At 40.5% G+C, this 27,359-nt stretch overlaps 1 protein-coding gene across 2 annotated transcripts in view; it reads right to left on the bottom strand.

Annotated features, from left to right (window-relative positions):
* Nucleotides 1-17,915, bottom strand: part of HSPA4L (heat shock protein family A (Hsp70) member 4 like) — a 33,588-nt gene extending 15,673 nt beyond the window's left edge. Inside the window, exons 1-4 of one of the 2 annotated variants that reach the window (XM_060778954.2) lie at nt 17,459-17,915; nt 8,922-8,979; nt 5,662-5,802; nt 1,146-1,268 (exon numbers count right to left, since the gene is read on the bottom strand). In XM_060778954.2, the coding sequence (XP_060634937.2) occupies nt 1,146-1,268; nt 5,662-5,802; nt 8,922-8,979; nt 17,459-17,886 (750 nt within the window). In that variant the 5' untranslated portion in view covers nt 17,887-17,915. The remainder of the gene's footprint in view (nt 1-1,145; nt 1,269-5,661; nt 5,803-8,921; nt 8,980-17,458) is intronic. The other variant, XM_060778955.2, reaches the window with a different exon arrangement.
* Between the last annotated feature and the right edge of the window lie 9,444 nt (nt 17,916-27,359).

Genomic DNA, 27,359 nt, shown 5'->3' with positions numbered 1-27,359 from the left:
GTCTCCTGTGGGAGATAAATGTAAGAAGAAGCAGCAGCAGCTAGTAAAGGTGGTCCCAGTGGTGATCGGCACACTGGATGCAGTGCCTAAAGAACTTGGCCTGCACTTAAAAACAATTGGCGCTGACAAAATTACCATCTGCCAATGCAAAAGATCACCCTACTCTGATCTGCATGCATTATTCGCCAGTACATCACACAGTCCTAGACACTTGGGAAGTGTCTGACGTGTGATCAAATACAAAAGCCAGCACAGTGATCTTGTTCGCTGTGTACTAATCTTGCCATCAAATAATCCAATAATAATAATAATACCATCCATGTGAAAGAGTTCTCTGAACATGTCACTAAGGTTGTGCAGATAGGAACATCTGCTTATTTCTCCCTAAATCTCTATTTTATTTTTGTCACAATTATTTTTAGACTGTAAGCTTGATGGCAGGCCTGTCTCAGCATTCTGCTAAAGAATCCTTGTAAAACCAAAGGACAGTATATCAAGTTTTTTAATGCATCTTTACACAGTATGTTTAAACTATCTCCAGTCACCATTTGTACAATGCAGAATACATGTCATTGTCATCATAAACAGCAGAAAAAATAGTAAAGAAAGCCTATAATGCAAGTAGAACTGGCATGTGTAAGATTTCCAGGTTCCTTTATAAAGTGCATGTAAATTAAATGTTTTGAAGATTGCCTTTGGAGACAAGTCCTAATGGAAGAAGTATTCAGGTTAGACTATTTGTCTATCCTGCATGACCTGCAATTTGACCCTTTTAGCTGGAGATGAAAGACAGAACACCTTGCACAGGCAAAACACTGTATAGTATTCATACTTAAAATATGCTCCCTGCTTTGATTTTTTTCTATTTAATTAATAATAAGTATCCTAATCTATGGAAAACAGCACAATAAACAAACAAGTCACTAACTGTTCTCTTCAAGATTTTACAAACACACAATGTATCAAGACTTATGTCGCTAATACATTTCTATGAGAATTACCTGTGAAAACAATTCAATGAAACATCTATGAGTAATCTGGGAAACATACAGTACTAAGTTTCCTTTTGAGCAACAGCTTTCATGTTGATCTTCCCCAGGAATGCATAAGGCTGCTAGTTCATAAGTATCTTAATGCCAACTTACCGAAATAACACAATCTGCTACAGGTTTTTTAAGTGCACTTTCTGATGTTTCCTTAAGTTTAACCAATAGCATGCCTGTAACCTGTTCAATCGCAAATAATCTCTCTTCATCCAAGTATCGTACCTATAATGTAAAAGAATTATATCCATGTAAACACATCTTTAGAAGTGTTTCATTTTATATTTTCAAAAATTAAATGTAAGCTTTTAAATAATAATATTTAAAGCACTCTCTATAAAAGTAACACTTTTCTAAATTACGTAATACGTACTACAACCTACTAAGACTTTAATGTTCTTTAGGATGTACACGAAAATGTTTTATATGTAAACCTAATAAGTGAAGCATGAATGTAATATAGATACATAGATATAGATATACAGATATATGGTAAGTAAAACAGGAATTGGTCATTGTGTTCTGTTCAGTGTACAATTAAGAAAACTAGCTTTCTCTATCTCACAGAGACAAACACTTTTCTTACAGGATAGTAAACAACTTGGATAGTTCTTTTACTGTGTAATAACTACACACAAATACACAATAGCCTTATTTACAAACAAAAGTATTAGGAACTTGTTTTGAGAGGTGAGAATTTTTAGTAGCTTTACTGTTTGTGCCAGAATAAAAGACTAGTCTTGCAGGAAAGGATTGTCCTGGAGGAGCAGGAGGAGCAATCCCATGTGCCAATCCCATGTGCCAACCCAACTGCAGAAGTTCATGTTTTTTCCCATTAGCTCCTTTCACTAAACAAATGTCCTCAAGGTAATGTTATAGCTGTTTAGAGTTTATCTCTTTCTCAAAGCTGTAATAGTATCAGTTACTGCCATCGAGTATCCACATGTCTTCAAGTTCATCCTTTCAGTATCCATACATTCAGATTCAACCACTATAGATCGTGATATTTTACTAGACCATATTAACATGTCCTAAGCCTTTGGTTAATCTAGAGGTTCCTGTATTGACAACTGCAACCAAGGTCTCTGTGGCTAATAAGTTACCACACTTGCTCTTTCCTGTTATATTGTCCTCAATACTCTCAGAATTATCTGTATTGGTGGAAAAGCATGCAGCCATCTAACCACCAGTGCATATCTGCACCCGGGCTTCACAAAAGCATTAAGATATCAAGTTGCAGCATGGGGCAGTGAGTACTATTGCCTATTGGTACAGCGAGGAACACTGAATAAATGCCAGGATAAAACTACTCTTCCGGTACAGCCTCTATTGCACCAGACAAGGTAGATACTTACTTTTTGGTTTGGCCTCAAATAAAAATTAGTACCCCAAAGAAACAACTTGAATAAGCAATAGATTGAATGTGAAATGTCACCAAAGCATCAGTCCTCACCCCACTTGAGCTATTTGTCTGTCAGTACTGGAGTCTACATCTTCTGGAGGTGACATCTCCTCACCTGTGTGTACTGTTTCTGCTTCTTGGGGCTGTTGGTCATGGGCCATGCTCTCTTTGTATGCTGCTTTTGAAAATATATATTTTATGTTCCAGAGAATCTACCGACCGCTTGTTTCTCCATGGTGAGACAGTAACTTAAGTTTTTCCAGTTCTTTCATTTACATTACCACTTTTTCTTTTTCCCGCCTCCTTGCTACTTTTTGAGCCTTTGGATGACTTCACATCCTCTGCTTGACTCTCACTCTAGGTCATAAATATTCTCTTAAACTTCCCTTTTCACTCATCTGCAGTGACTCGCTGAGAAAGTGTTAACTGGACAGTTTGTTTCTTAGGCCAGGACTGTACTGCAAATTCATCTGTATTATTAATTGTTTACCTCCTTTAAATAAATCTATCTTGGATAAGTTAAAAGCACATCTCTTTGGCAGTGCAAAAGATAAAAAAACAAAAGACAAGAAAGGGGTTTCAATGGAACTAACAGAAAAAGAACGTGGATTCCTGCAGTTGCATTGGCACATGGGAAACCCCATCTGTAGTGGACTATTCTCCAAGTTATCCTGAGAATGAAAGAACACAGAACACAAGGAGGATTGCGTTGTAGTATGCCACATTTCCAGTCTCTACTTGTCTCATTTTTATTATCCTTCATTCCCTTCTGCATACATTCTCGGTTCCAGGAAGTCATTGCCCTGTATATCATCCAGAACCACCTTTGTGGCTCAGAAGTATACTGATTTCACAGAAACATATCAAATATAAGCAGGAAACACCTTCTTTAAAGGATTTTCCCTTGACAGTTTAGTGGCGACCTAAAGAAACCCCATTAAAATAAACACTGACATTATTAAAGCTTATGTAATAATCTATGGTAAAAACCGGACCCCAGATCCATTTACTACTACTTATTATTTACTGATTTGATTTTATATAAGTTATTAACAATGTGACACAATGGAGTAATGTAACATTTTTACAAGACAAACAAAACATTTTCTAGGCACTGCATATTATTGTATTTCATTAAATCTTTCCAAGAAAAAATGGAGGAGACTTCTTCTGCTGAGGAGAGAAAAAGACGACACAGATTCCCCTGCCTCGGGTATATTGTGAACTTAATTCTTTTCAAAAACATAGTCTCTCTGACTTCGTTTCAATGGTCTTTTCCTCTCTCTTCTCCTTTCTGTTTTTGGAAATTACACGAAAATGGCCCTCAGAAAACTAAAAATCGTTTCATTAACAGCGATTCATGGCTAACTCATCTTGAGGTGGAAGGGACTCAGAGATCACTGGAGCTGCATAGTCTCTCTCTCTATCTCCCTATTCTGCTTGCTACCATTGGGAGTAGAGGACAGCGTTGAGGGGGATGGAGGGAGCAATGAAGAACTGCCACTACCTTGCACTCCTGGCACATAGGGCTTCCTCCATCTGTCTCCCTGTCCCCGCTAGCCTTCACTCCCAATGGCATCAAGCAGGATAAGGGAGAGAGACAGAAATTGAGAGAAACATTGCACACAGAGATAGAAAAAGTTACTATGCAGCTCCCAATGCTCTCTGAGCCACCACCGCCTTGTGATCCTCTCTCTTCAAAACAAACCCAGGCAAGGGCAGCATGCCCAGACCAGCAGAGGGAAGAGATAGCGGTGGCAATACGAAAGGAAAGTGAAGGGTTTGGGAGGTGCAGGCAGCATGGTGGAGGGTTGGGAAGTCTTTCCAAGAATTGGCCAGGACAGTTGGGCAGTCAAACAAGTAAAGTTGGAGTTAGGAATAATTTTGTTTTTTAAAAAACAAATAAAAGGGGCAAGTCTTGCAATTGACCCCCCCCCCCCCCACACACACACACACAAAAGTCTGAGTTCAATAAAGGGCTGCATTCTACAAATGATGGTTTCCTAGACTCAGTGTAATATGGCATTTCCCCAAAAGCAAAATCTTAATGGTTCATAGGTTCATAGCATGAAAAAATAACAATAAATTTACATTTGACTAAAGCACCTCCCCATAGGCCCAAATGTAACTATGGAGATGGAAACTCCTCACCGTTGATGATAAAATGAACAAAGGAAACCATGTTGAAAAGAAGCTTAGTTCTGACTTGTCACTTTTATGATCTTGTACAGTAGGCAGCTTTACTGTAAGTGCTATTCCCCTGGTTTTTTATACCATTCTGATGGAGGCATGTGGCTTTCCCTTGACTGTCAGCTGTTAAGCCTCGGCTGACAAGCAAGGGAAGGGGCGCCAGCTTTGGCCTGATGGAGGGCTGCCAGCTTTCCAACTGGCCTCATTCAGGAGACCTTCAAAACTGAGTGGGAGGTTTTGAAGGCCTCGTGAATGAGGCCAGTTGGGAAGCTTCCGCTCCTCCATCAGGCATGCTTACGAATCTAAAATACTATCGATTGTAATATGTGCATCACTTTTGGCTAAACAATTTAGCCATAAAAAGTGTACATTATACTAAAGCAAATATGGTATTCCATTTTTACTGGTGCTCGGTACTAACAATATATTATTTTAAAGCATGTTCTCTCATATGGGAAGACACAGATATTATTGGAAGACTTTTCCAAAATGTTTTCCATTTATCATTGACACATTTGTATGTAAATCAGTGCCCCATGCCTTCTTGAATCCCTCTGGGTATGTTGATTCGATAGAAAGATTACACATTTTTGACACTAAATCTTTAATGTTTGTTCGGATATGTATTAATATTTCATATTTGTTTAGAGAACACAGCATTTGTGTTTCTATGTCTGCTCTTGAGATAAATTGAACACATAATATATTTGGATCCACACTGATTTAATTGCAGCAACCGATCTTAAATTTATTCACCAAACTTATGTTTAATTTTGTGCAGAAGTCTAGTGGCCCGTACAAGTTATTTTTGTCCCTGGCTGTTAAATAAGTTACATTTATCTTGATGACAAAATAAGGCATGACATACACTGGGAATCAATGGTGATGATGTCAATACAAGTTTGCTCTTCCAGTTTTTCCAGATCCACCCATTTATTAAATTTTGTATCTTGAAAGACAAACTAGAGAGATAATTTGTTAAGCAAATCATTTGTAGATATTTCTAATAGAAGATGAAAAGCTCACCTTTACTCCCACACTTCCATTAGGCAACTTTTGAAGTTCATACGGCAGTCTCATTCTTTCACCTTTTATAAAAGGATCATCAAATGTCCTCCCATGCAACTTTTTGAATCCATGTAATGTATTCTTAACATTGGTGATCATCTATGGAAGTATAATACAGCCATTACTAATTATTGAAGATATATACTATATCTTTGGTTACCTCACAATTCTGCAATAATTTTATGAGTTTGCTAGAGTAAAGATTAAATACATTTTGGGATGTACTGGTAACTACTAAGAAAGCACATGGGTATCAAAGATATGAAATAAAAATAATAAAGAAAATAAAACACTTGTATGTCAGAGTTGCAGATATGACACTATGAAACCTAGATACTTGAAACTTTCCAGACATCTGTTACTTAAAAAAACAACAACATAATTTTAATTAACTGAAATGGGCAAGTCCATTTTAGCAGCAGACTTGCCTAACTAGCAAATAAGTTGATAAATTAGGTTAACACTAGGGGCCCTTCCACTCAACCCTATATCCCAGAATATCAAGGCAGAAAATCCCACAATATCTGTTTGAAATGGGCTACCTGAGTCCACACTCAGATAATGTGGGGGGGTTGCCTTGATATTCTGGGATATAGGGCTGTGTGGAAGGGCCCTAGGATTAGCAGGTTAACAGAAGAATAGGGTTATCTCTTCACCTGCTGTGCACACCTCTTCAGTGCACACTTGGGAGTAGGAACCTAAAGAGACACCACTGTCATAAGACTAAAGGATAGACCATATTAGCTGGTATTGGGGCATAATGAATGACCTGTTAGGATCACTAACCATTGGGGTTTAGATCATGAACTGTTAGGATCACAACCTAATCGGGGTAGTAGAGTTTATTTGGTAATGGAGGACTGCTAGGCATGTAGATATTTTGTTTCTGTTTGATGCTTTCAGCAGACAATGATGCAAGCAGATTTCGTTTAAAGATAACAAGATTTATTTACTGATATCTTCATGTATTTAAAGATACAGGCACATTTCTTGTCAAAGGTTAAAAACTTCAGTAATGTTTCAGAGAGTTTGTATCTTTAATTTATAATCTTTAACAGTATAAACTATATTGTTTTATACAGCTCTATTTAATAATAGTTTATTTTAAAATAAAACACAAGCCTCAATAGTTTCTAACTTCCCAACATGAGTTTCTGCACTCTGGCAGACTTCTATACTCAAGCTCATTCAAAAACCAACACACTTCTCTGTCATTCCTCAATGGACATTCCCTAACTGTCATCCTGTTTAATCCTAAGCATTCGAAACTGTCACTGAGTCAGTCATGTGACCTGCAGCCCCTCCCAGTGCTTTAGGTATATAGAAATAAGGAATGTGTAACTCAAATAAGACATATACTTCAGGTTATAAAATGAAACATTACAAAACAGACAAACATCATATAGAGGAGGATTGAGAAGGTTGCTTCCCCCAACAGCTGGTGCACATGGGGGTACCAATAATAATGTCTTCATTCAGACATAGTAGCAAATCAAACTAAGAGGGAGTTTAACCCACGCAAACTTTCCTACCAGTTAATAAATACATAAGCATATTAGCTCCACTTGCAATCCCTCTTTGTTATATTTGATACTATATTAATCAAAGAAATATCAATGTACCTGCTCCAACATGTTGTTGACGGAATGGTCAACCTGTTGCCTATGGCAAGGTCAGAACAACAACAGAATCCCACTCATGTTTCACAACAGATTATATACTTTCTGTGATAAACTGATATAATATGTATCCAACATGACCTTGATGATCATCTTTCAAAAAAACCTAAAAGTTTTTGTTCACTTGCCTTTTTCTAAGCTACACATATTGAAACACTGTAAACTCTCTGAAGGAGTTGCTATTCCAATCCACTTTTTCTAATTTTACAGTCATCGTGCCACAGTTGCTGGGGTTAGTAGCATAAGATCACCATAAATTTTTTTTTTAAAAAAAGCTATTTTCTTTTACCTGAGAGAACAGCTCTCTAGGAATTTCTAGGTTTTCCAGCACAATTCTTATGGTCAACTTCCTCTAGAAACTGACCAAAGATTCTCTAAGTCCTCCAGCATGACTAGAGGAGGTTGACCATAGAGTCACACTGGAGGACCTAGATTTCCATAGAGAGAATATTTTAAATCATATCCATGATCAATCAAATCCACAAAAGTCAAAACCACAAATGTGGAGGGATGAGTGTACAATACACTTTTTCAGAAACCAGAACCATATGTTCTATATGAGGCAGCACTAAGAAACTATATATGGGTAGTACAACATGCCTATCTTTTTATAAAGGCAGTTTCATAATTATTCCTTTTCTAATTATGCTCAACAATGAATTTAATTCCTCCTCCCCCCTGGCAGACAATGGTTTGATGCTTTCCTTGAGCAATCCACCACACCCTTGTTGATTAGTCACTGTCAGCTCATATTGCATCAGCGTATATGCAAAGTTGGGATTTCATTTCTCTAACATGCATCACTTACTCCGACCTATATTTGTCATTTTAATGACTGTTCTTTCAATCTGGCAAGATACCTCAGAGTTTTTTGCAATCACTTTTTGTTCTAATAATCTTAAATAATCTGGTGCCATTAACAAACTGGGCTACTTCCTCACCTCATTTCGAGAACATATAGGAACAAGTTAAAAAATACAGTCGTCCCGTCCCCCCAATCTATGGTGGAATATACTCTTTTACATGCACCCAGTAAATGAACTGGTGTTTTATTTTGATTCTCTACTTTCTATTAGCAACTGACAATTGGACTTCTCTTATCTAAATTTTATCAGTAGTTCTTGCTGAAGACTTTATCAAAAGCCCTTCAATATCCAAGTAATGTGTACTTAATCAGCCCTGTCCACATACTTATTAAAACTCTCATAGAACGCTAAAAGATTAATATGACAAGGGTTTGCAAAAGTCATCCTGATTCTTTTTCAGCAATGCTTCAGATGCATATCTTGGGAACAAGTAATAAAATATATGACAGGAGGAGCAATTTTACAGTTATGGTTTTAAGAATTCTTGGATAACATCTGGACATGGTGATTTTTTAAATAAAGTTAATTCCATTAAATTTGCTTTCTGTATTATTCCAATACAATTTCCAATGGCAAACATTTGGACTTAGTAGAAATAATCCAATGAAAAGTTAAGAAACATGGCTGGAAAACACAACATATTTCATTAAGTTAAGTACAGTGAAATGTTTACCTGGCTCTTTGCTGCATTTCCAATAGTCCGTGCTTTAGAACCCAGTGATATACAAGCTCTGAAATACAAAAGAATTCTTAAATGACTTTGAAAGGATCAAACAGCTATAAACATATGAAGACTTTTATCTGAAACAAGCATACTAGGAATTCATAGCACAAAATTAAAATTGTGCTGTTAGCTGCACCAGTAATGACATCATGCATAAGTCACTGCAATGCTATGGAGTAGCAATCGAGCAGACAGTTCAAGAGATTCATTTATCTTTCAGAATTTCTGATACAGATCTATTGATATAATCTGTGTGGTAAAATTCTGAACAATAACCATGAAAGTACACAAATTCAGCCAATTTGCCTTTGGCATACACTGAACTCGTAAGTAAGGTATTACAAACAAAATAACTGTCTGTTGCTTAAGATTATTTTAAAAAGGGCAACAAGTATTTAACTTTTTTTTAAAAAAGTGTTCCAAGCTCTGACCATTCAAATGTAAAGGGCAGGTGCTAATGCACAGTTCGGTAAGTGTTGTTCAAAAACTGGTGAACTAGCATACTAAGAAATGTGCATCTTAAATCAAGTAAGAAAGTCATGTTTCTATAGTCACATTTCTATCAACACCACAGAAAAAAAAATACAAAGCAATACTAAAGTTTGGTATTAGTAAAGCTTTCCCTAAAATGAATCTTCTGAGCCCAGCAAAATCAACACGACTGCTTCTTGCCAGCCAATTACAAAAATCATATAAACTATTTGCATCCTACTTTTAGAATTCGAAGTAGCTCACTAAAAAAGAAAGTCATAAAACATCAACACCCAAAGCCAACATTTAAAAAATCAGCATCAGTTAAAACATTATCTGAACTCTTTATGAAAAGACTAAAGTGGAAAAAATTTTAATAAGCCATCTAAGGCCTCATAAGCATTTTGTTTTACTAACTAAATCAGAAGCCATATGACTGCCTAATTAGCTCAAGGAAAGAAGTGGAAAAGATAGGAACTTAACTGGTTGGCAAGATAGGTAAGAAAAAAAAACTGAGGGCAAGAAACCGGACGACACAGCTCGAATGGTTTGGATTTTGAAGATTCTTGCCCCAACCCATGTGTTGTGGATTGTTCCTTCATCCCACTAGAGAACAGAATCTTTACAGAATTCCTAGTGCCAAGAAATAACTTTCACTCATGTGAGCCTTGAGTTATAAACATATTGACAGTGACATTGTATTTTAGACCTATCTCTCTGAAAAGGATATAGCAGAGCATTTATCCCACTGTCTTGAATACCATTACCTGTAAAGAAATAGAACACTTATCAGTACTGTTCCATTATCTGGGTGGAGAACACTGGGGGCCCTGGAGAGAAGGATAGTCCATTTTATTGGGGTGGAGGGTGGGTTGAAGGAGTTAACCCCCCCCCCTGTTTTTATGTTATTCCCCCTCACCTATGTCCCTGCCATGGAAACAACCCTAGTTTATGATATGGGAAGGGAAGAACGGGAAATGGGGGAAATGGTTTCCTCCTTCAACTCCCCCCCCCCCCCGGCTTTCTTATCCAACAAAGACAGACCATTTAGCTTACAATTATGGCTTACTGAAACAAGCCTAGATCAAACTGTGATTTATTCTCTTGGTTTGCTTCAATAAAAAAAATTGAAACGGGTGAGCAACCAAGGAATGCTAAGAGGGCACATTAGGACCCCAGAAAACCTTAGCGGGGGGGGGGGGGTGTTATCTTTTGCTCCAAATGCTTCCAGGGCACATGGTGAATATCTCACCATGTTTCGGGCCTTCCTGTAAGGTAGTACAATTTGGCAAAGAGGTTTTGGTTTTGTTTGTTTGTTTGTACTCTTAGGTGGCCCAGAACGGCTCCAGGTGTGGGGGATATGCCTTCCACACATCCCAGAGCATTTTTGGAACAAAATTTTTAAAATCCTCAGAAATAAAGCACGGCCCATAAGCTGTGCTTTGCCCACTCCAGCTTAAGATGACCAGAGTGTTCTACTCACAGCCAACAAGCAGACACCTATTAATTTAAACTGTGACAGTTGTACTTTTAAAATCTTCCTTGTACTACTTTGAAGCTGGATGGTGGGAACAGGAGTACATGAGCTTGTTGTGGTATGATTGTTGCTACCATCCTATAGATTGCATTAGGCCTTGAGAGACTTGTACTGACTCACACACATATCTAATAACATTTGTCTTTTTACAATTCCAGCCCCATCCCTTTCTTTCCCCGTTATCAGACACTAACATGAGTGGCAACTGCATCACTCTCCACATGATGCTGAAGCACAACTCCTAAGATTGCTTATCATTGGCTGTGGCAGCCAACTCCACAGGAAGTTTAAGTTCATTGTCATCTGGAGGTCAGGTCTACATGATCATCACTCCTGGATCTATAGTGTTCCCTCACCTATTGCAGGGGTTCCGTTCCAAGAACCCCTGTGATAAGTGAAAAACCGCAATGTAGGGACGCTATACTGTATATGGATAGTATAGCTCCGCCCACTCCTCTCTCCCCCTCCTCCCTCTCTTCCTCTATTTGCATGCTACTTGTATTTTAAATTATTTTTTTTAAAAGTGCGAATCAGCGAGTCCGCAGTTAACGGACTCAGTATAAAATCTCTGAGAAGAGAGTTGGCTTTCACATTAGTCTACATCCTTTTTTTAGGGTTTGAACTCTTTTCCCCACTGAATCTCTGGCTCTTTTACACAAGTAAAATATTTCATGCTACAAAACTTGAGAAGGCAATATGCTATTCGCACTTTCTGCTGAGGAGACCTAGAAGTGCAAAAAATTGAAAATGATCCCTAGCACCCCAAATTTCTGGTTACAAAAATTATGTCTTTAGGCAAGTGCTATCCACTGATTGTACTCCATACCTAAGTTTTAAAAGATGACACTGAATTAAGAAGTCAATAAAGGGAGATAATGTCGAATTTGACAAATACATATAAACAGAACAAAGAAACAGTGCAGTCCTCTAAAGTCAGATCTGTCTTACTTCACTAAAAATAAAAATTCCCCCAGTATGATAGCAACATAGTGAAGTTTTCTGATGAATCCAAATGATGGAAGATGATGAAATCCAAGAGAATGAAGTCAACACAAAGAAAAAGTTACAGTATAATCCTCGCATGTTAACTCAGAAGTAGTTCCCATTGAATTTAGTCATATGTACAAAACTGAGCTACTGGTTTAAACGGTTTTGTTCAAAGCAAACCTCTGGAATTTTGTATCCTGGTGTCTTGGGCTCAAGAAATTCACAATGCCAGCTGTGATCTGTCATTCTAGAGACTAGAAGTTGGGCCATATCACCCCGTTTGGTTGTAGGGGTGATTCTAAGGCCCCTTCTATACTGCCATATAATCCATATTATCAAAGCAGGTTATCCACACTATCCGCTTAGAACTGGATTGTATGAGTCTACATAGTCATATAATCCAGTTCAAAGCAGATAACCTGGATTTTATGTGGCAGTGTAGAAGAGACCTAAGGGTCTCCCCTGTTTTGGAGAACCTCGACAGCATTTTAAAGCCAATTTCTTCATCTGAATTTTTGGCAGGAGGGTGCTGAGGGTCTTGTGATTCCACTCCTTGTATAAAAGCTACTTCCAGATTCAAAAGTAGAAATGTGAAATGAGGAGAAACAAGGCGGCTGCAATTTTCATGTTAGTATAAATATTCCTGTATGGCAGTGGTTCTCAACCTGGGGTCCCCAGATGTTTTTGCCTTCAACTCCCAGAAATCCTAACAGCTGGTAAACTGGCGGGGATTTCTGGGAGTTGTAGGCCAAAAACATCTGGGGACCCCAGGTTGAGAACGACTGCTGTATGGTTACACAATTTTTCCCTAAACTAATGTATTTTTGTTTTCATTTATCATATTACATTTCATGTAACTGCTGTAAGCCTTACAAGCAACAAAATTGCTTTCTAGAGGGACAGAACATAGAGTGAACCTAATTTCTGTCCTTTTTATTATGTGATTGCCTGCTTTCTGCAAGAATTCGACAGAGTGCTGATTTACAACTCTCAGATGTAACCCATGGAAACAAGTGAGAGTGAGGAATCTCTACCCTCTCCCACACACTCTTGTGATTATCTGTACAGCAGACCAACTCTGACATCATCAACTGTGCTTGACAGGCAGGTGAAGCAACAGAACAGGCAGTAACAGGTCAGGCAGTAGGGTGGAGGAGCAGTAATCCTTTCTATAAGGCCTTTCTCTAATCTGCATCAAAACTAGAAGGCAGATTTCTAAGGCTGAAATGTTGATAAATGCTCCTTATGAATGTAATCTGAACTACCCTCAACAGGAGTATTTGGTCACTCAAATGAAATATTATAGTTAGCTTGAGCTTTAGGAAGATGAGCTTCAGTACCCAAATCTCAGAACCATTTCCAATAGTACAAATTTATTTATTTTGCCTCTGGCAAAATCCGTATTTGTTACTTTGGAAAGCAGATGCACACAAATAAAAAACAAGGTAAGCATGGAATAAACAAACAGTTGCATCAGAATCACTAGATATTACAAACTACAACTGGGTTACAGTGGCAACAACAGCACTAAATTTGAAGAGGGGATAGAAACAACACAAGCAAAGAAGCAGCTACAACAGCAACAGGTGCAGGTCTAGGTTAATAGAGGACTCAAAGTCTGGAGAGGCTCAGGATCATTGTCAAGGAAGGTTCTGATCTGACTTCAAAAACCGAAAATAATTCTTTATTACGGCAATGTGTTAAGCTTTATCTGCTAGTAGAATCTAGTAAGTGGTGTAGTGTCTTGAGTCTTGGATTATAACTCTTGAATTCCCACTTGGCAATGGAAACCCATTGGGTGACCTTGGGCACGCTGCGCTCTCTTAGCCGCAGAGGAAGACAAAAGCAAACCATCTCCAAACAAATCTTGCTAAGCAAATTTCCTGACAGGGTCACCATGAGGCCACCGTAAGTCATAAATGACTTCAAGGCACAAACTTCAAGTTAACTCTTGAGTTACAGCAACCCTATCCTAGGGTTTTATTGGAAAGACTTGTCCAGAGGCTTAATAAGGCTGAGAGAGTGTGACTTGTACAAAGTTATCCAATGGGGTTCCAGGGCTGATGGGGGATTCAAACCCTGGCCTTGACAAGTCCCAATCCAGCACTAAAAGCACTACTTCGAACTACACCAGTATTTCCCAAACTGTGCTCCTTCAGGTGTTTTGGATTCAGTTCCCAGAAATCCCAGCCAGCTTTCCAGCAGTTAGAAATTGTGAAGTTTGAGAAGCTCTGCACTACACTATCTACAAAAGCAACAGAGGGCATGAAGGCTACCCATCAGAACTTTTAAATATAAACTAGCAATTATTCCACCAGGATGAAGAGACCCATAAGACTAGGAACTTTTGCTTAAATGTTTTCTTTTTCTGTCAAATCTGTATAAAGTAAGCTGCTTTGCAAATCTTTTCGACTGCAGGACAGAATATAAAATGCTCTCAATAAATGTTTTCAAAAGCAGGGTCAGAAAAAGAAAGATGAACAGCTCCAGAGAAAAAAAGATAAATCGATATTGCTCGTGGAGAAAAAAGTGGAAGGACCACAATTTTGAATGCAAGTGGGTGTTTTGGGCTTCCACTCCCACCATTCCTAACAGCCTCAGGCCCCTTTCTAAGTACAACTTCAGGTATCTTCAGGCTGGTCTGAGAAAAACCACAGCCTGAAAAGGATTTCAGATGGGTCTTTCTCAGCCCAACCTGGAGATGCCCTAAGTTAAACCTAGGGCCTGCTGCATTCAAAACTGTGGTCCTGGCACGCTGCTAATTGCAAGATAATACTTAGATTAAAGAGCTTGTTTACTTTAGGATTAAGGGGACATGTTGCTGGGACAGGACATATATCTGCAGTGGTTCTCAACCTGGGGTTCCCAGATGTTTTTGGCCTACAACTCCCAGAAATCCCAGCCAGTTTACCAGCTGTTATGATTTCTGCGAGTTGAAGGCCAAAAATATCTGGGGACCCCAGGTTGAGAACCACTGATCTATAGGAAGCATGGCTAATTTTCTAACTTGGAGGCCACATTGCAGGGGGACAAGAGGTTCTCCCCAAGTCCCCTCCCTGCCCTTTCCTCACCTTCCTCTTCTCTTTCGGAGACAGAAAGTGAAGGAAAGATAGAAAACGTTTGGATCCCCAAAGGGTCAGGATGAGATGGTGAATGGGAGAGAAAAAGTGTATCCTTTAGACCCTGTATTACCTACTCCATGCAGGAAGGCATAACCAAAGCACTCCTGATAAGACAGCCTCAGCAAAAAAAGCCCCCAGAGAGGGAGACTCCACCACACTCTGCGGCAGCCTATGTCTCCAGGAAATTCATTCTAATCTTTTTAGTCGAATTACTTTCTCTGCCATTTGAACCGTTCCTCCCTTGTGCCCTGGTCTCTGGAGCAGCAGAAAGTCAGTTTCCCCCTTCTCCTCAATGGGACACCCTTTTAAATCTTGAAACATGGTTCTAATGTTCCTTCTCTACCTTCTCTTCTCCCAGCTAAACATCCCCCAGGAGTAAAGGAGGAAGGAAAATGAGGAGGAAGGAAGAAAGGGAGGAAGGGAAGGATGGAAGGAAGGAAGCATGGAAGGGAAGGGAGGGAAGAGAGAAGGAAGGAAAGAAAAAAGGGAAGGAAGGAAGTAGAAAGAGGGGGAGAGTGAAGTAGGGAAGGAGGGAGGAAAGAGGGAAGGAAGAAAGGGAAGGAATGAGAAAGAGGGATAGAAGGAAGGAGGGAGGAAAGAGGGAAGGAACGACTAAAGGGCGGAAAGGAATCATAGAATCAAAGAGTTGGAAGAGACCTCATGGGCCATCCAGTCCAACCCCCTGCCAAGAAGCAGGAATATTGCATTCAAATCACCCCTGACAAATGGCCATCCAGCCTCTGCTTAAAAGCTTCCAAAGAAGGAGCCTCCACCACACTCCGGGGCAGAGAGTTCCACTGCTGAACGGCTCTCACAGTCAGGAAGTTCTTCCTAATGTTCAGATGGAATCTCCTTTCGTGTAGTTTGAAGCCATTGTTTCGTGTCCTAGTCTCCAGGGAAGCAGAAAACAAGCTTGCTCCCTCCTCCCTGTAGCTTCCTCTCACATATTTATACATGGCTATCATATCTCCTCTCAGCCTTTTCTTCTTCAGGCTAAACATGCCCAGCTCCTTAAGCCGCTCCTCATAGGGCTTGTTCTCCAGACCCTTGATCATTTGAGTCGCCCTCCTCTGGACACATTCCAGCTTGTCAATATCTCTCTTGAATTGTGGTGCCCAGAATTGGACACAATATTCCAGGTGTGGTCTAACCAAAGCAGAATAGAGGGATAGCATGACTTCCCTAGATCTAGACACTATGCTCCTATTGATGCAGGCCAAAATCCCATTGGCTTTTTTTGCTGCCACATCACATTGTTGGCTCATGTTTAACTTGTTGTCCACGAGGACTCCAAGATCTTTTTCACACGTACTGCTCTCGAGCCAGGCGTCCCCCATTCTGTATCTTTGCATTTCGTTTTTCCTGCCAAAGTGGAGTATCTTGCATTTGTCACTGTTGAACTTCATTTTGTTAGTTTTGGCCCATCTCTCTAATCTGTCAAGATCGTTTTGAATCCTGCTCCTGTCCTCTGGAGTATTGGTTATCCCTCCCAATTTGGTGTCGTCTGCAAACTTGATGATCATGCCTTTTAACCCTTCATCTAAGGATGGGAGGAAGGAAGCGAAGGAGGGAGGAAAGAGAGAAGGAAGGATGGAAGAGTGTAAGGGAATGGGGCCAGGGGACAGTTCCACCTTGTCTCCTGTGCTATTCTAATAATATGTTACAATATAATATATTGTATATACATATAATATTTATAATATTGTAATGTAATGCAATATAATACTAGTAATTGTTTTTAAATGCATAATGATTTTGTATTCTGTATATCTAAACTGTTGTAAACCGCTCTGAGTTGCCTAAGGGCTGAGAAGAGCGGTATACAAATAAAGTAAATAAATAAATGCAGGAAGGGAGAAAGAGGGAGGGGAGGGAGGAAAGAGGGAAGTAAGTAAGGAAGGAAAGAGTGCATTGCAACAATCCAGTCTAGAGGTAACTAATTTGAGATGTTTGTTCCTGGCTTATACATGTAAAATATCGTTTTGTATTTTCATTAGAAAGGTTTTAGCTTGCCTGACATCTTGGGCAGGCATGGGCCAACTTAGGCCCTTGTGTTAGGTGTTTTGGACTTCCACTCCCACCATTCCTAACAGCCTCAGGCCCCTTTCTTTTCCCCCTCAGCCGCTTAAGCGGCTGAGGGGGAAAAGAAAGGGGCCTGAGGCTGTTAGGAATGGTGGGAGTGGAAGCCCAAAACACCTGGTTGGGCCAGGCCTGACATAGGCGCTCCCTTTGATTGACAGCCGGAGAGAAGAGAGGTGTGACGTCACTGATGCTGATGACGTCGCTGATGCTGCTGAGAGTCCAGAACGGGGCTCGAGGCCTCGGCCCGCCAGGCCTCCCTCTCCCCAGCCAGGCCCAGCCATACTCACGGGGTGCAGCGGTCGCTGTACTCGTTGGCGACGGTCTCGATGCCCCCGCTCCGCGCCACCGCGATGTAGCAGTTCTGGTAGCCCAGGTCGATGCCCACCACAGACATGGCGACGACGACGGCCTTTCCCTCTCCTCCTGTCTCGGGATCTCTTTCTCGGCCCTCCTTACGGCGAGGAGGCTTGCCTGCCCTGCGCCTGCTTTCCCCGGGCGGAGAAGGAGGGAGGGCGGCGAGGCTGAGGCAAACGGCGCGGCGGCGGCTTCTCCTCCTCCTCCTTCGCCGGCCTCGCTCCGTTCTCTCACTGCGGAGCAACAGACGCCAACCGGCACTTGCTCCCGACTGCGCAGGCGCGGATTCCCCCCTCCCTCTCGCTCGCGCTCTCTCCCTCTCTCTCTCTTTCGACGCCGCGAAGGCTCCCGAATGCGGCATCGGCGCTTTCCGCGCGCACGTTCGAGTCCCTCTCTGGAAGGATCTCGAAAGGGGAGGGGGGAGGAGGAGAGGAGCGAGACTCCGCCATCTACTGGCCAGTGGGCGTTACTGCAGCTGTCCTCCTCACTCAGTCAATCCTAGTAGCCAAAGGGACTGTCCCAGAAGGGAATTAAAGTAACACATTCACATTAATTATATGACAATTAAGCAGCAGTGTGCTGTCGCACGCTGGGCCTGTGCATAAGACTGTAGACAGGACATAAATTCTGTGTGCCCAACGGGACGCCGGGGCTGCCTCAGATTAAAGGCCCTTGGATTCCCCCAAACAGAGTCTCTAGATTGCTTAAAGGTTCAACAAAGTTCTTTATTAATGAAAACAAACAGGTACTTTAAGGCTTTCTTAACAGTCTATTGCAGGGGTCCTCAAACTAAGGCCCGGGGGCCAGATGCGGCCCTCCAAGGTCATTTACCCGGCCCTCGCTCAGGGTCAACCTAAGTATGAAACTACTTGAATGCACATAACAACAACAACAATCATATCTCATCAGCCAAAAATAGGTCCACATTTTCCACTGAAATACTAATATGTTTATATTTGTTAAAAATTGTTCTTAATTTTAATTATTGTATTGTTTAAAAATGTTTTTGCACTATAAATAAGATATGTGCAGTGTGTATAGGAATTCATTCATGTTTTTTTTTTTTCGAATTATAATCCAGCCCACCAACAGTTTGAGGAACAGTGACCTGGCCCTCTGTTTAAAAAGTTTGTGGACCCCTGGTCTATTGGCTCTTTCAATCTTGTCTACAGGGAACAGGCACTATCCTCTTAACTGTAACTAATGAGGAAATCCTTAACTTCTAATCTGGGCAGTCTGTCTTTGCCTCTGTTGGCGTGGAGCCCCTGCACCCGGTACAAACTGCTTCTGGCTTCCGTGAGAAACCCTTACCAAGCAGAGCTTTGTAGACTTCCAGGGGAAAAGGAGTTCAGGTTTCAGTGATGGCTGACTGAAGTCCCTCAGCGAAGGAGCTGTAAGGCTGTATAATCCTCGGCCAAGCTGTGGGCTGTATAACCCCGGCCAAGCTGTAGAAGACGAAGCTTTCTACAGGAGCTCTTGGTATTATGTCCTGCATGAAAGGCTTCTCTGTGTGGACTGGACCCAAACTGGTTCCTATTCCATCCAAAAACCCAAAGGGGGCGCAACCAGGGAACCTAACTATAATTGACAGGTGGCTTGCCCTATGATTGCAGCCAAAAGAAGCCACCTATCTGCAGAGTCCCTGAAACTTAGGACTATAACAAACATTAAATGCAAAGCAAACAAAATTGGAGCTCCTGGTGCAGTTGTACCTGCACAAGCACATTCACATTAGCAAAAATCAAACACTATTTTGAGGGGGGGGGGGGAATAATAAATCTATCATATGCTTATTTATTTATCGTGTCAGGAGCAAACCAAACAGTTGTATTGCATTTTTAACAAACAAACAAACAAAGCACAAAGTTTGCAAGCTTGGTAGTTGATTAAATGTCCTTTGACCAGTATCTGGCCACTTGGAGTGCCTCTGGTGTTGCCGCAAGAAGGTCCTCCATTGTGCATGTAGCAGGGCTCAGGTTGCATTGCAGCAGATGGTCAGTAGTTTGCTCTTCTCCACATTCAACATGTTGTGGATTCAACTTTGTAGCCCCATATCTTAAGGTTGGCTCTGCATCTCGTGGTGCCAGAGCACAGTCTGTTCAGCGCCTTCCAAGTTGCCCAGTTTTCTGTGTGCCCAGGGAGGAGCCTCTCATTTGGTATCAGCCATTGATTGAGGTTCTGGGTTTGAGCCTGCCACTTTTGGACTCTCGCTTGCTGAGGTGTTCCAGCAAGTGTCTCTGTAGAACTAAGAAAACTATTTCTTGACTCAGGGCCCTTCTGCACAGCCCTATATCCTAAAATATCAGGGCAGAAAATCCCACATTATCTGAGTGTGGACTCAGATAACCCAGGTCAAAGCAGATATTGTGGGGTTTTCATCCTTGATATTCTGGGGTATTGTTCTGTGTGGAAAGATCCTCAAATGTTTGGATTTGCTTGCTTCCTTCCTTTGATTTAATTGCCATTTAGGCACCATCGGTTTCTTCATGGGAGTTCATGTCTTCCCTTTTGCATAAGAATTCACTGAGCCCAGAAATATTATTCATAGAGTATTGTGAATCATGTTTCTAGATACAAAATTAGACTTTAAAAATTACATAAAAGAAAATCTTTTTTCTCAAGACACATGAAAAGGCTCTATGTACTTCTAAAACATCTTGTGTGCATCTGCTTTAATCTACCTTTAATAACACTCTTCACTTACAATGGGTTTAAGACTAGAAAATTATGATCTATAACACTATGTAACATGGTTTTTGTTCCTGGGTTATAAATGTCATTTCCTAATTGGTTCTACCATCAAAACATGGAAAACGTTTATTAAACTGCAAAGACTTTGTTTTTCCAGGACATCCTGCAGCACATTGTTGCTATAGTTTTTCAGTGAATATCTCATCGAGTCTCAACCAATTCAACATAGTTTGTAGCAGCCATAAAAACATTCCTGCAGTATAACAACTACTTTCAAAGTAAGTACTGCGCAATTAAATAGGAATAATACTTTCAAACCAGGAACACATTCTTCCAACTTTTGTTACATAGTGTAATATTTTATACTATATTATAGGTCTGAATAAGATATGGGTCTCCACTTAAAAATAGCCCTAATCATTTCAATATCTCAATTCTTATACGAATGACCCAAGGATTTCAATTTGGCTGAGTCATTTCCTGGTTTAGCAACAACTACCTATTAATTCATTTTCTGTAACTACAGAGATTAATATAGCTCAGCAGATCTTATTTCATGTCAACAGTAATTATAATTCATACTGTAGGACATTACCTTTCATCTTAAGACATGAAAGCTCTCTTGTATTATTCAAAGTGTAAATACACTGGGAGGCAGAAAAAAAGTATCTTTTATTACAATCTCCATTTAAAGAGGTCATAGACTGAAACTGGCTGGTTTTTTATCCTTTTTCTTAATGCAGTGTTGCTGCCTTTTAATGGCGGGGAAATTGTGTGCAGGAAGTACATATAATGGATTTCAGTTTGTTGTGATATTCTTAAAATTACTAAGACCCGGCAACAAAAATAGTGTCAAACCTTATCCCAACAGCTACAACCTAAGATTTTAAGACCCCTTCTACACTGACATATAATCCAGATTATCAAAGTAGACAATCCACATTGTCTGCTTTGAATTGAATTATGTTGCGACACAGCTGGAATCAGAGAGTGTTTCTGACGAGGATGATGGGACTCAGGTTCACAGTTTGGTTCAAAATCTCCCTGCTATAGACAGTGAAGAAGAAGTGCAGTTTCCCACAGCAAGGCATGAGAGTATTGATACTGAAATTAGCCAGGTGCAGATTGAGGAGGACAGTTCTTTGCCTTGTTCTCAGCCTGATAATGAGCAAGCAGGAAAACAGGCTGAAACTAATGAGGAGATTGACCTTGATGATATGGGAACTTTAGATCGGGCTGATCGGTTGGAATTCCATGTTCAAAGGAGTGAGAGGATAGCAAACAAGAGGGAGGCCAGAGGCCAGAGAAACGCCTTCATTGTTTTGCAAAGGGTATTAAACAGGGTGTTTGAGGCCAGATCTTTTGTCCAAGCAACTTCGCGTTTACCTAAGGAGCTTGCCTAGGCTAGGCTGGATTATCTTGCAGTCTTTGTGTTCATGGTTCCAGGACTTTGTCATATTCTTTTGGTCTTGCTTTGCTGATGCCTATTGGACTATGCTACCCTGATCTTTTGGAACATTAACCTTTGCTTTTATGAACTTTCTATCTTTTATTTTTAATAAACCATAAAGATTTCTGGCTGTGTGCAGTTTGGTGTTTTTCAGCAAGATGGATCTACTCTAAGGTGCATCAAATTATATGAGTCTACACTGCCACACGGTGGATCAAGCAAGCTTTAGTCTATTAATGTGTGAAATCATAAGCAGCTTAATTTCTTGACGAACCCCTGTGCTCTTATATACAACTGGTAAGAAATTTTGTCCTTGCTTTTGTTGTTGTGCACCTTCAAATCATTTCTGATCGATGACAATCCTAAGCCAAACCAATCACAAGGTTTTCTTGGCAAGATTCCTATAAAGATGAGAAAGTGTGACTTGCCCAAGATCATCCAAATGGTAGAAGAAACCCCTTTAATTTGACATTTTATAACTGTTTCCCCCCACACATTTTCTGTGTGGCCATATTCATCAGACTGCTGGCATCCAGGCTGTTAAACAATGCTTCTGAAAAATTAGCAGGAAATGCAGATAGGTCTCAAATATATTTATTCATTTATTTATTTATTATCTTTATTTATACCCTGCCTTTCTCCCTATGGGGACTCAAGGCAATTAACACCCCACACTAGGCAAGTTTAAAAGGTGCAATACAAATTTTAAAAAGCAATTTAAAAGCAATTATAGAATCAATGAATCATAGAATCAAAGAGTTGGAAGAGACCTCATGGGCCATCCAGTCCAACCCCCTGCCAAGAAGCAGGAATATTGCATTCAAATCACCCCTGACAAATGGCCATCCAGCCTCTGCTTAAAAGCTTCCAAAGAAGGAGCCTCCACCACACTCCGGGGCAGAGAGTTCCACTGCTGAACGGCTCTCACAGTCAGGAAGTTCTTCCTAATGTTCAGATGGAATCTCCTCTCTTGTAGTTTGAAGCCATTGTTCCGTAGCAGTGTGGTAAAACCAAAATTAAAATAGAGTAGATATACTAAAATGGCATTTAAAACTCATATCCCCCCCCCAATCCCACCCACAGCACCCCCTGAATTAAAAACCACAGCACCCCCTGAGTAGATCTTAAACATCTTCATCTTTAAAAGCCTGACTAAATAAAAAGGTTTTAGCCTTCTGTCAGAAGGACAACAGGGAGGGGCCATTCTGACTTTCCTGGGCAGGGAGTTCCAGAGTCGAGGGACAGCCACTGAGAAGGAAAGCCCGCTCTCTCGTTCACACCAACCGAGCTTGAGATGGAGGTGGGACCGAGAGAAGAGCCTCTCCTCAAGATCTCATGGTCTGAGAAGGTTCGTAGAAGGGGATGCGGTTGGACAAACAGCATAGACCTGAACCAGCTAGGGCTTTAAAGATCATAACCAGCACTCCGAATTGTGTCTGGAAGCAGACTGGCAGCCAGTGAAGCTGCTGCAAGAGGGCTTTGTCTGCTCCCTGTAGCCAGCCCGTTAGCAACCTGGCTGCAGCACTTTGGACCAGCTGAACTTTCCAAGCACTCTTCAGAGGCAGCCCCATGTAGAGCGCGATACAGTAATCCACTGGGATATAACTAAGGCATGGACCACTGTGGCCAGATCTGGCTTCTCAAGTTTTACTTGATGATGATGGTGGAGACAAATTTATTAACACTTTGGGCTTGCTTGCTGAGTTTAATGGAAAGTTTGAATACATTGTCAGCCTACAGTGCAATTCTAAATGCATTATTGTTTTAAAACAGTGGTTCCTAACTGGTGGTTCGTGAACCACCAGTGGTCTACAAGAACTAAATTTTATGGTCCATGGCCTCACCGTTACTACACCATTGCAATGCGTACGACTGGTCTTGCAAAACCCTCTTATAGTGCTGAGGCAATGGGGATGTCGGGAGGGGAGAGGCTGACTATCCAGGAAAGGTGCAGCAACAAGCTCCTGGCCACTGCTTCTTTCTCCTCCCCTCCCTGAATGGAGCCGTTCCATGTGGCACCTGGAAGTGAGGACACCTTGGTGTCTTCATTTTTAGGCCTGTTCCTGGGGTTATTTGGGGTGCTGATTCAGAAAATTGCATTGGATAGACTGCATCAGCTCTAGAATATTAAATATGATTTTCTATGGATAAGCAGATGGCAATTACTGGATGGCATATGTTGTGTATCAGAAACTAGAGCTGATGTGGTCTATCCAATGCAATTTTCTGAATCAGCACCTCAAATAACCAAACTCAATCTAAAGTTGACCAAAAACTGATTTGTAATCCTTTTGGTACTATTTTTTACTAAGAAAACTCTGTGGTAGGACATTGGGCACAATGAAAGGATGGTACCTTGAAGTGACTGGTTTGACTTTGAAGGAACTGGGGGTGGCCATGGCTGAAAGGGAGTTCATGGCTGAAAGGGATCCATAAGGTCACAAAGAGTTGGAAGTGACTGAACGAATAAACCACAGAATTGCCTTAGAATTGCCATTAAATCGGAAATGACTTTGTAGGTATACAACAACTTCACCAGATATGCTTGCCGTCTCTCAGATAAAGTCCCTTTATAAATAACACTATATAAACTAAAAACCAACAAATTACTTTTTCAAATAAAATTAACACATCTGACTTTATGAGCATAAACCTATGAAAGAGAATGAAAAAGATTTTTAAAGCTATGTTGGAATCTCACCAAAATGCTTCCAACAAAGGGCATTCAAAAAATGCTCCCGCCTCACTCAGCAGTCTCTTGGCAATAGTAGCTCATCTTGAGAGATGAGATGCCTGTCTAAGCACTTCACTAAAGAAGTGGTACCTTGTGATTTGAGCAACCATTTTCCTTAGGAACTTTTTTCTGCTGCAGACATCTCTGTGAAGCAGCCTGTAAATCAATTTATCAGCATATTCAGTTTCAAACATTATGTCTCCCTCAAGAGCCCTTAACTGTGTAGCAATGCTTATGAAAAATAAACCACTGCACATAAGACATTGTGCATTTGTATGAAATGCATTCCCAAGCAAAACAAGTTTTGCTGTGTTGCTGTAGTAACCGCAAAGCTGAATTTCTAGATCTTGTGCCCTTAATGTTGGCCGGAATATTGCATAATCTTCTCAATAAGGTCCCAGACGTGTACTGTGCTGATAGTATAGTTTATGTAAAGTGAAACATTCAAGGACAACACACAAAGAGTGGTGGGAACCTTTTCAAAGCAGGCGGAGGAGAAAAAAAGAACCTGAAGTTGCCTCCAAAGGATCCTTCCTTCACAGAATTTCCCACATCTTTTTTTTTTTAATGACACAAATTTCCAGGGTATAAAACAGGAAAGAATGGTCCAGATTTCAAGGAGAAATAATTGAAAATCCTAGGCTCCTGAGACCTCTTTTTGGTTTCCTTAACATGGAAAGATGAATGGAAACTTGGCATATTGAAATGATCCTGTTGTTCTGTTCTTTCTCAAACATGATTTCAGGATAAGTCAACTGAGCATCTGTTACCACCACAGGTGTTTCACTCTGTAAGAATGAAAGGTATGCATATGGAAAACATTCCCCTGCAAGCTTGCTGGTTAACATAGTAGGATGTTTTACACACGTGCCATCTGTTGAGTGAAAAGAAGGTTTTCTCGTTATTAATTTTCAATTTTTAGGTAGCAGAGGTTTTAGAAATCAGCCATTCACTTTGGGACATGATTATATAGCTTTTTCTCACATCTGGTGAACAAGGCAACCTGTCATGTCAAGTGTATGTTTTCATTGAATTTTGGGATTTTTAAAAAACATTGAATGAAGATCCTTGGTCAAATCTGGAATGCATTTTCCACTTGAACACAATCTATGATGCTTGAAGTCACTTGTGCTATCTTACATGACTTTATATCCATAATTGTTGAAAGATGTTACTTTCCCCTAAATCACTGGTTCCCAACCTGTTTTTGAACAAGGACAACTTGACCAGGGACTTGATCAGGAACTACTTTGACCAGGGACCAATTGGCTAGGGACCACTTTGACCAGGGACTACTTGACCAGGGACCACTTGACCAGAGACCACTTTGACCAGGGACCACTTTGACCAGGGACTACTTCGACCAGGGACCACTTGACTATGGACCACTTTGACCAGGAACATTTTTACTAGGGACCACTTTGAGCAGGAACCACTTTGACCAGGGACATTTTTATATTTTTACCAGGGACCACTTGAACAGGTACCACTTGACCAGGAACCACTTTGACCAGGGACCACTTTGATCAGGGACCATTTTGACCAGGGACCAATTGACCAGTGATCACTTTGACCAGGGGCATTTTTACCAGGGACCGTTTTGACAAGGGGCCACTTGAACAGGTACCACTTGACCAGGGACCACTTTGACAAGGGACCAGTTGACTACAGACCATAGGTAAACATAGGTATAAAACTTGAAACATTTCCAAACCTGTTGGATAAGAATACTCAACCCAGAAAACTCACAGAAACCCATACTCAACCCGGATTGTTATTGTTATTATTAAATTTGTATGGAATAATTTCAATAAAAATATTATTCTAGGAGTGTTTGCATTTACTTCTCTCTTCCCTCTCTTCAGATGAAGACTCCTGATGAGCACCTTTAAATAAAAGCACCTTAGGGTTTTAAATCTTGAGTTCAGAGCAACTAAAGATGTTTAAAGAGAGTTCCTGATAAAAGAAGGGTTAAGAACAACTGAACTAAGATTTTCCTTTGGCTCTCTTCCCCATGATAGAGTGATTTCTCCAAGATGCTGTTCAAATTAATTGAACCCCCTTCCCAAACAGATCTTTCTGGCAGCTCCTCCAGAATCTGAACAGATGAAGTCTGTTCTGTTTGCTTTGTCTGTAATGGCTTTAATGGTAGTGGAGGTAATTGCCATTTTCTTTTAATTTCACTTTCTGCTTTTATCTGATGCTTTATCTGCACTTTTAATTTGCCGTTTCCTATTTTTGCTGCTTTTATTGTCCTTCAGTGCTTCATATCTTAAGCAACTTGAAGCCATCTGGACAGAAAGTCTGTAAATAAACACATATGCAAACAAGCTGCCTAGGAAATACAATAGGCTCTGTCTAATGACTGTTATTAACTTCTCACTTCTGTAATTTACACCAAAATAGTCCCATTGAGTTTTTAAATGGTTCATTGTAGAATAAAAAGCTTGAGAATTACCATCTTTGTTAGCCATGATAGCTTGAAATTCCTGAATCACATTAAGAAGCTGTTTTCTTTTAAAACCACTTTAAAAAGACACCATCCCAGTAGACTTCCAAATGATTAACTGGTCCCCATACCTCACTTTCCCCCTACAATACCTTTCTCTTCAACAGCATTGGTGCAAAAATTAAACAAAGGAAAAATTGAGGTATCAGACAATACCATATTATTACCATTCTGCAGCACAGTTACATTCACAACCAAACATTTCATCAGTGAGAATAAGACAATGTGCCGCCAAATTTAATAGCAGTGTATTATCTTGCCTGGTTAGGCCTCTTTCCTCTGTTTTCTTTTACAAAGGGAATTGCAATCCTAGCTTTTTGACAAATGTAATGCAATGGTCTTAGTGGTCTTGCCTGTGGCATGAAATAGCGACATTATTGGGTTGCTGTGCATTTTCTGGGCTGTATGGCCATGTTCCAGAAACACGCTCTCCTGACATTTCATCCATAT

The sequence above is a fragment of the Anolis sagrei genome, chromosome 5, assembly GCF_037176765.1.
Source record: "Anolis sagrei isolate rAnoSag1 chromosome 5, rAnoSag1.mat, whole genome shotgun sequence".
Lineage (NCBI taxonomy): Eukaryota > Metazoa > Chordata > Lepidosauria > Squamata > Dactyloidae > Anolis > Anolis sagrei.
Note: the sequence above shows the minus strand (reverse complement) of the source record. Positions and strands in the feature narration are given on the sequence as shown.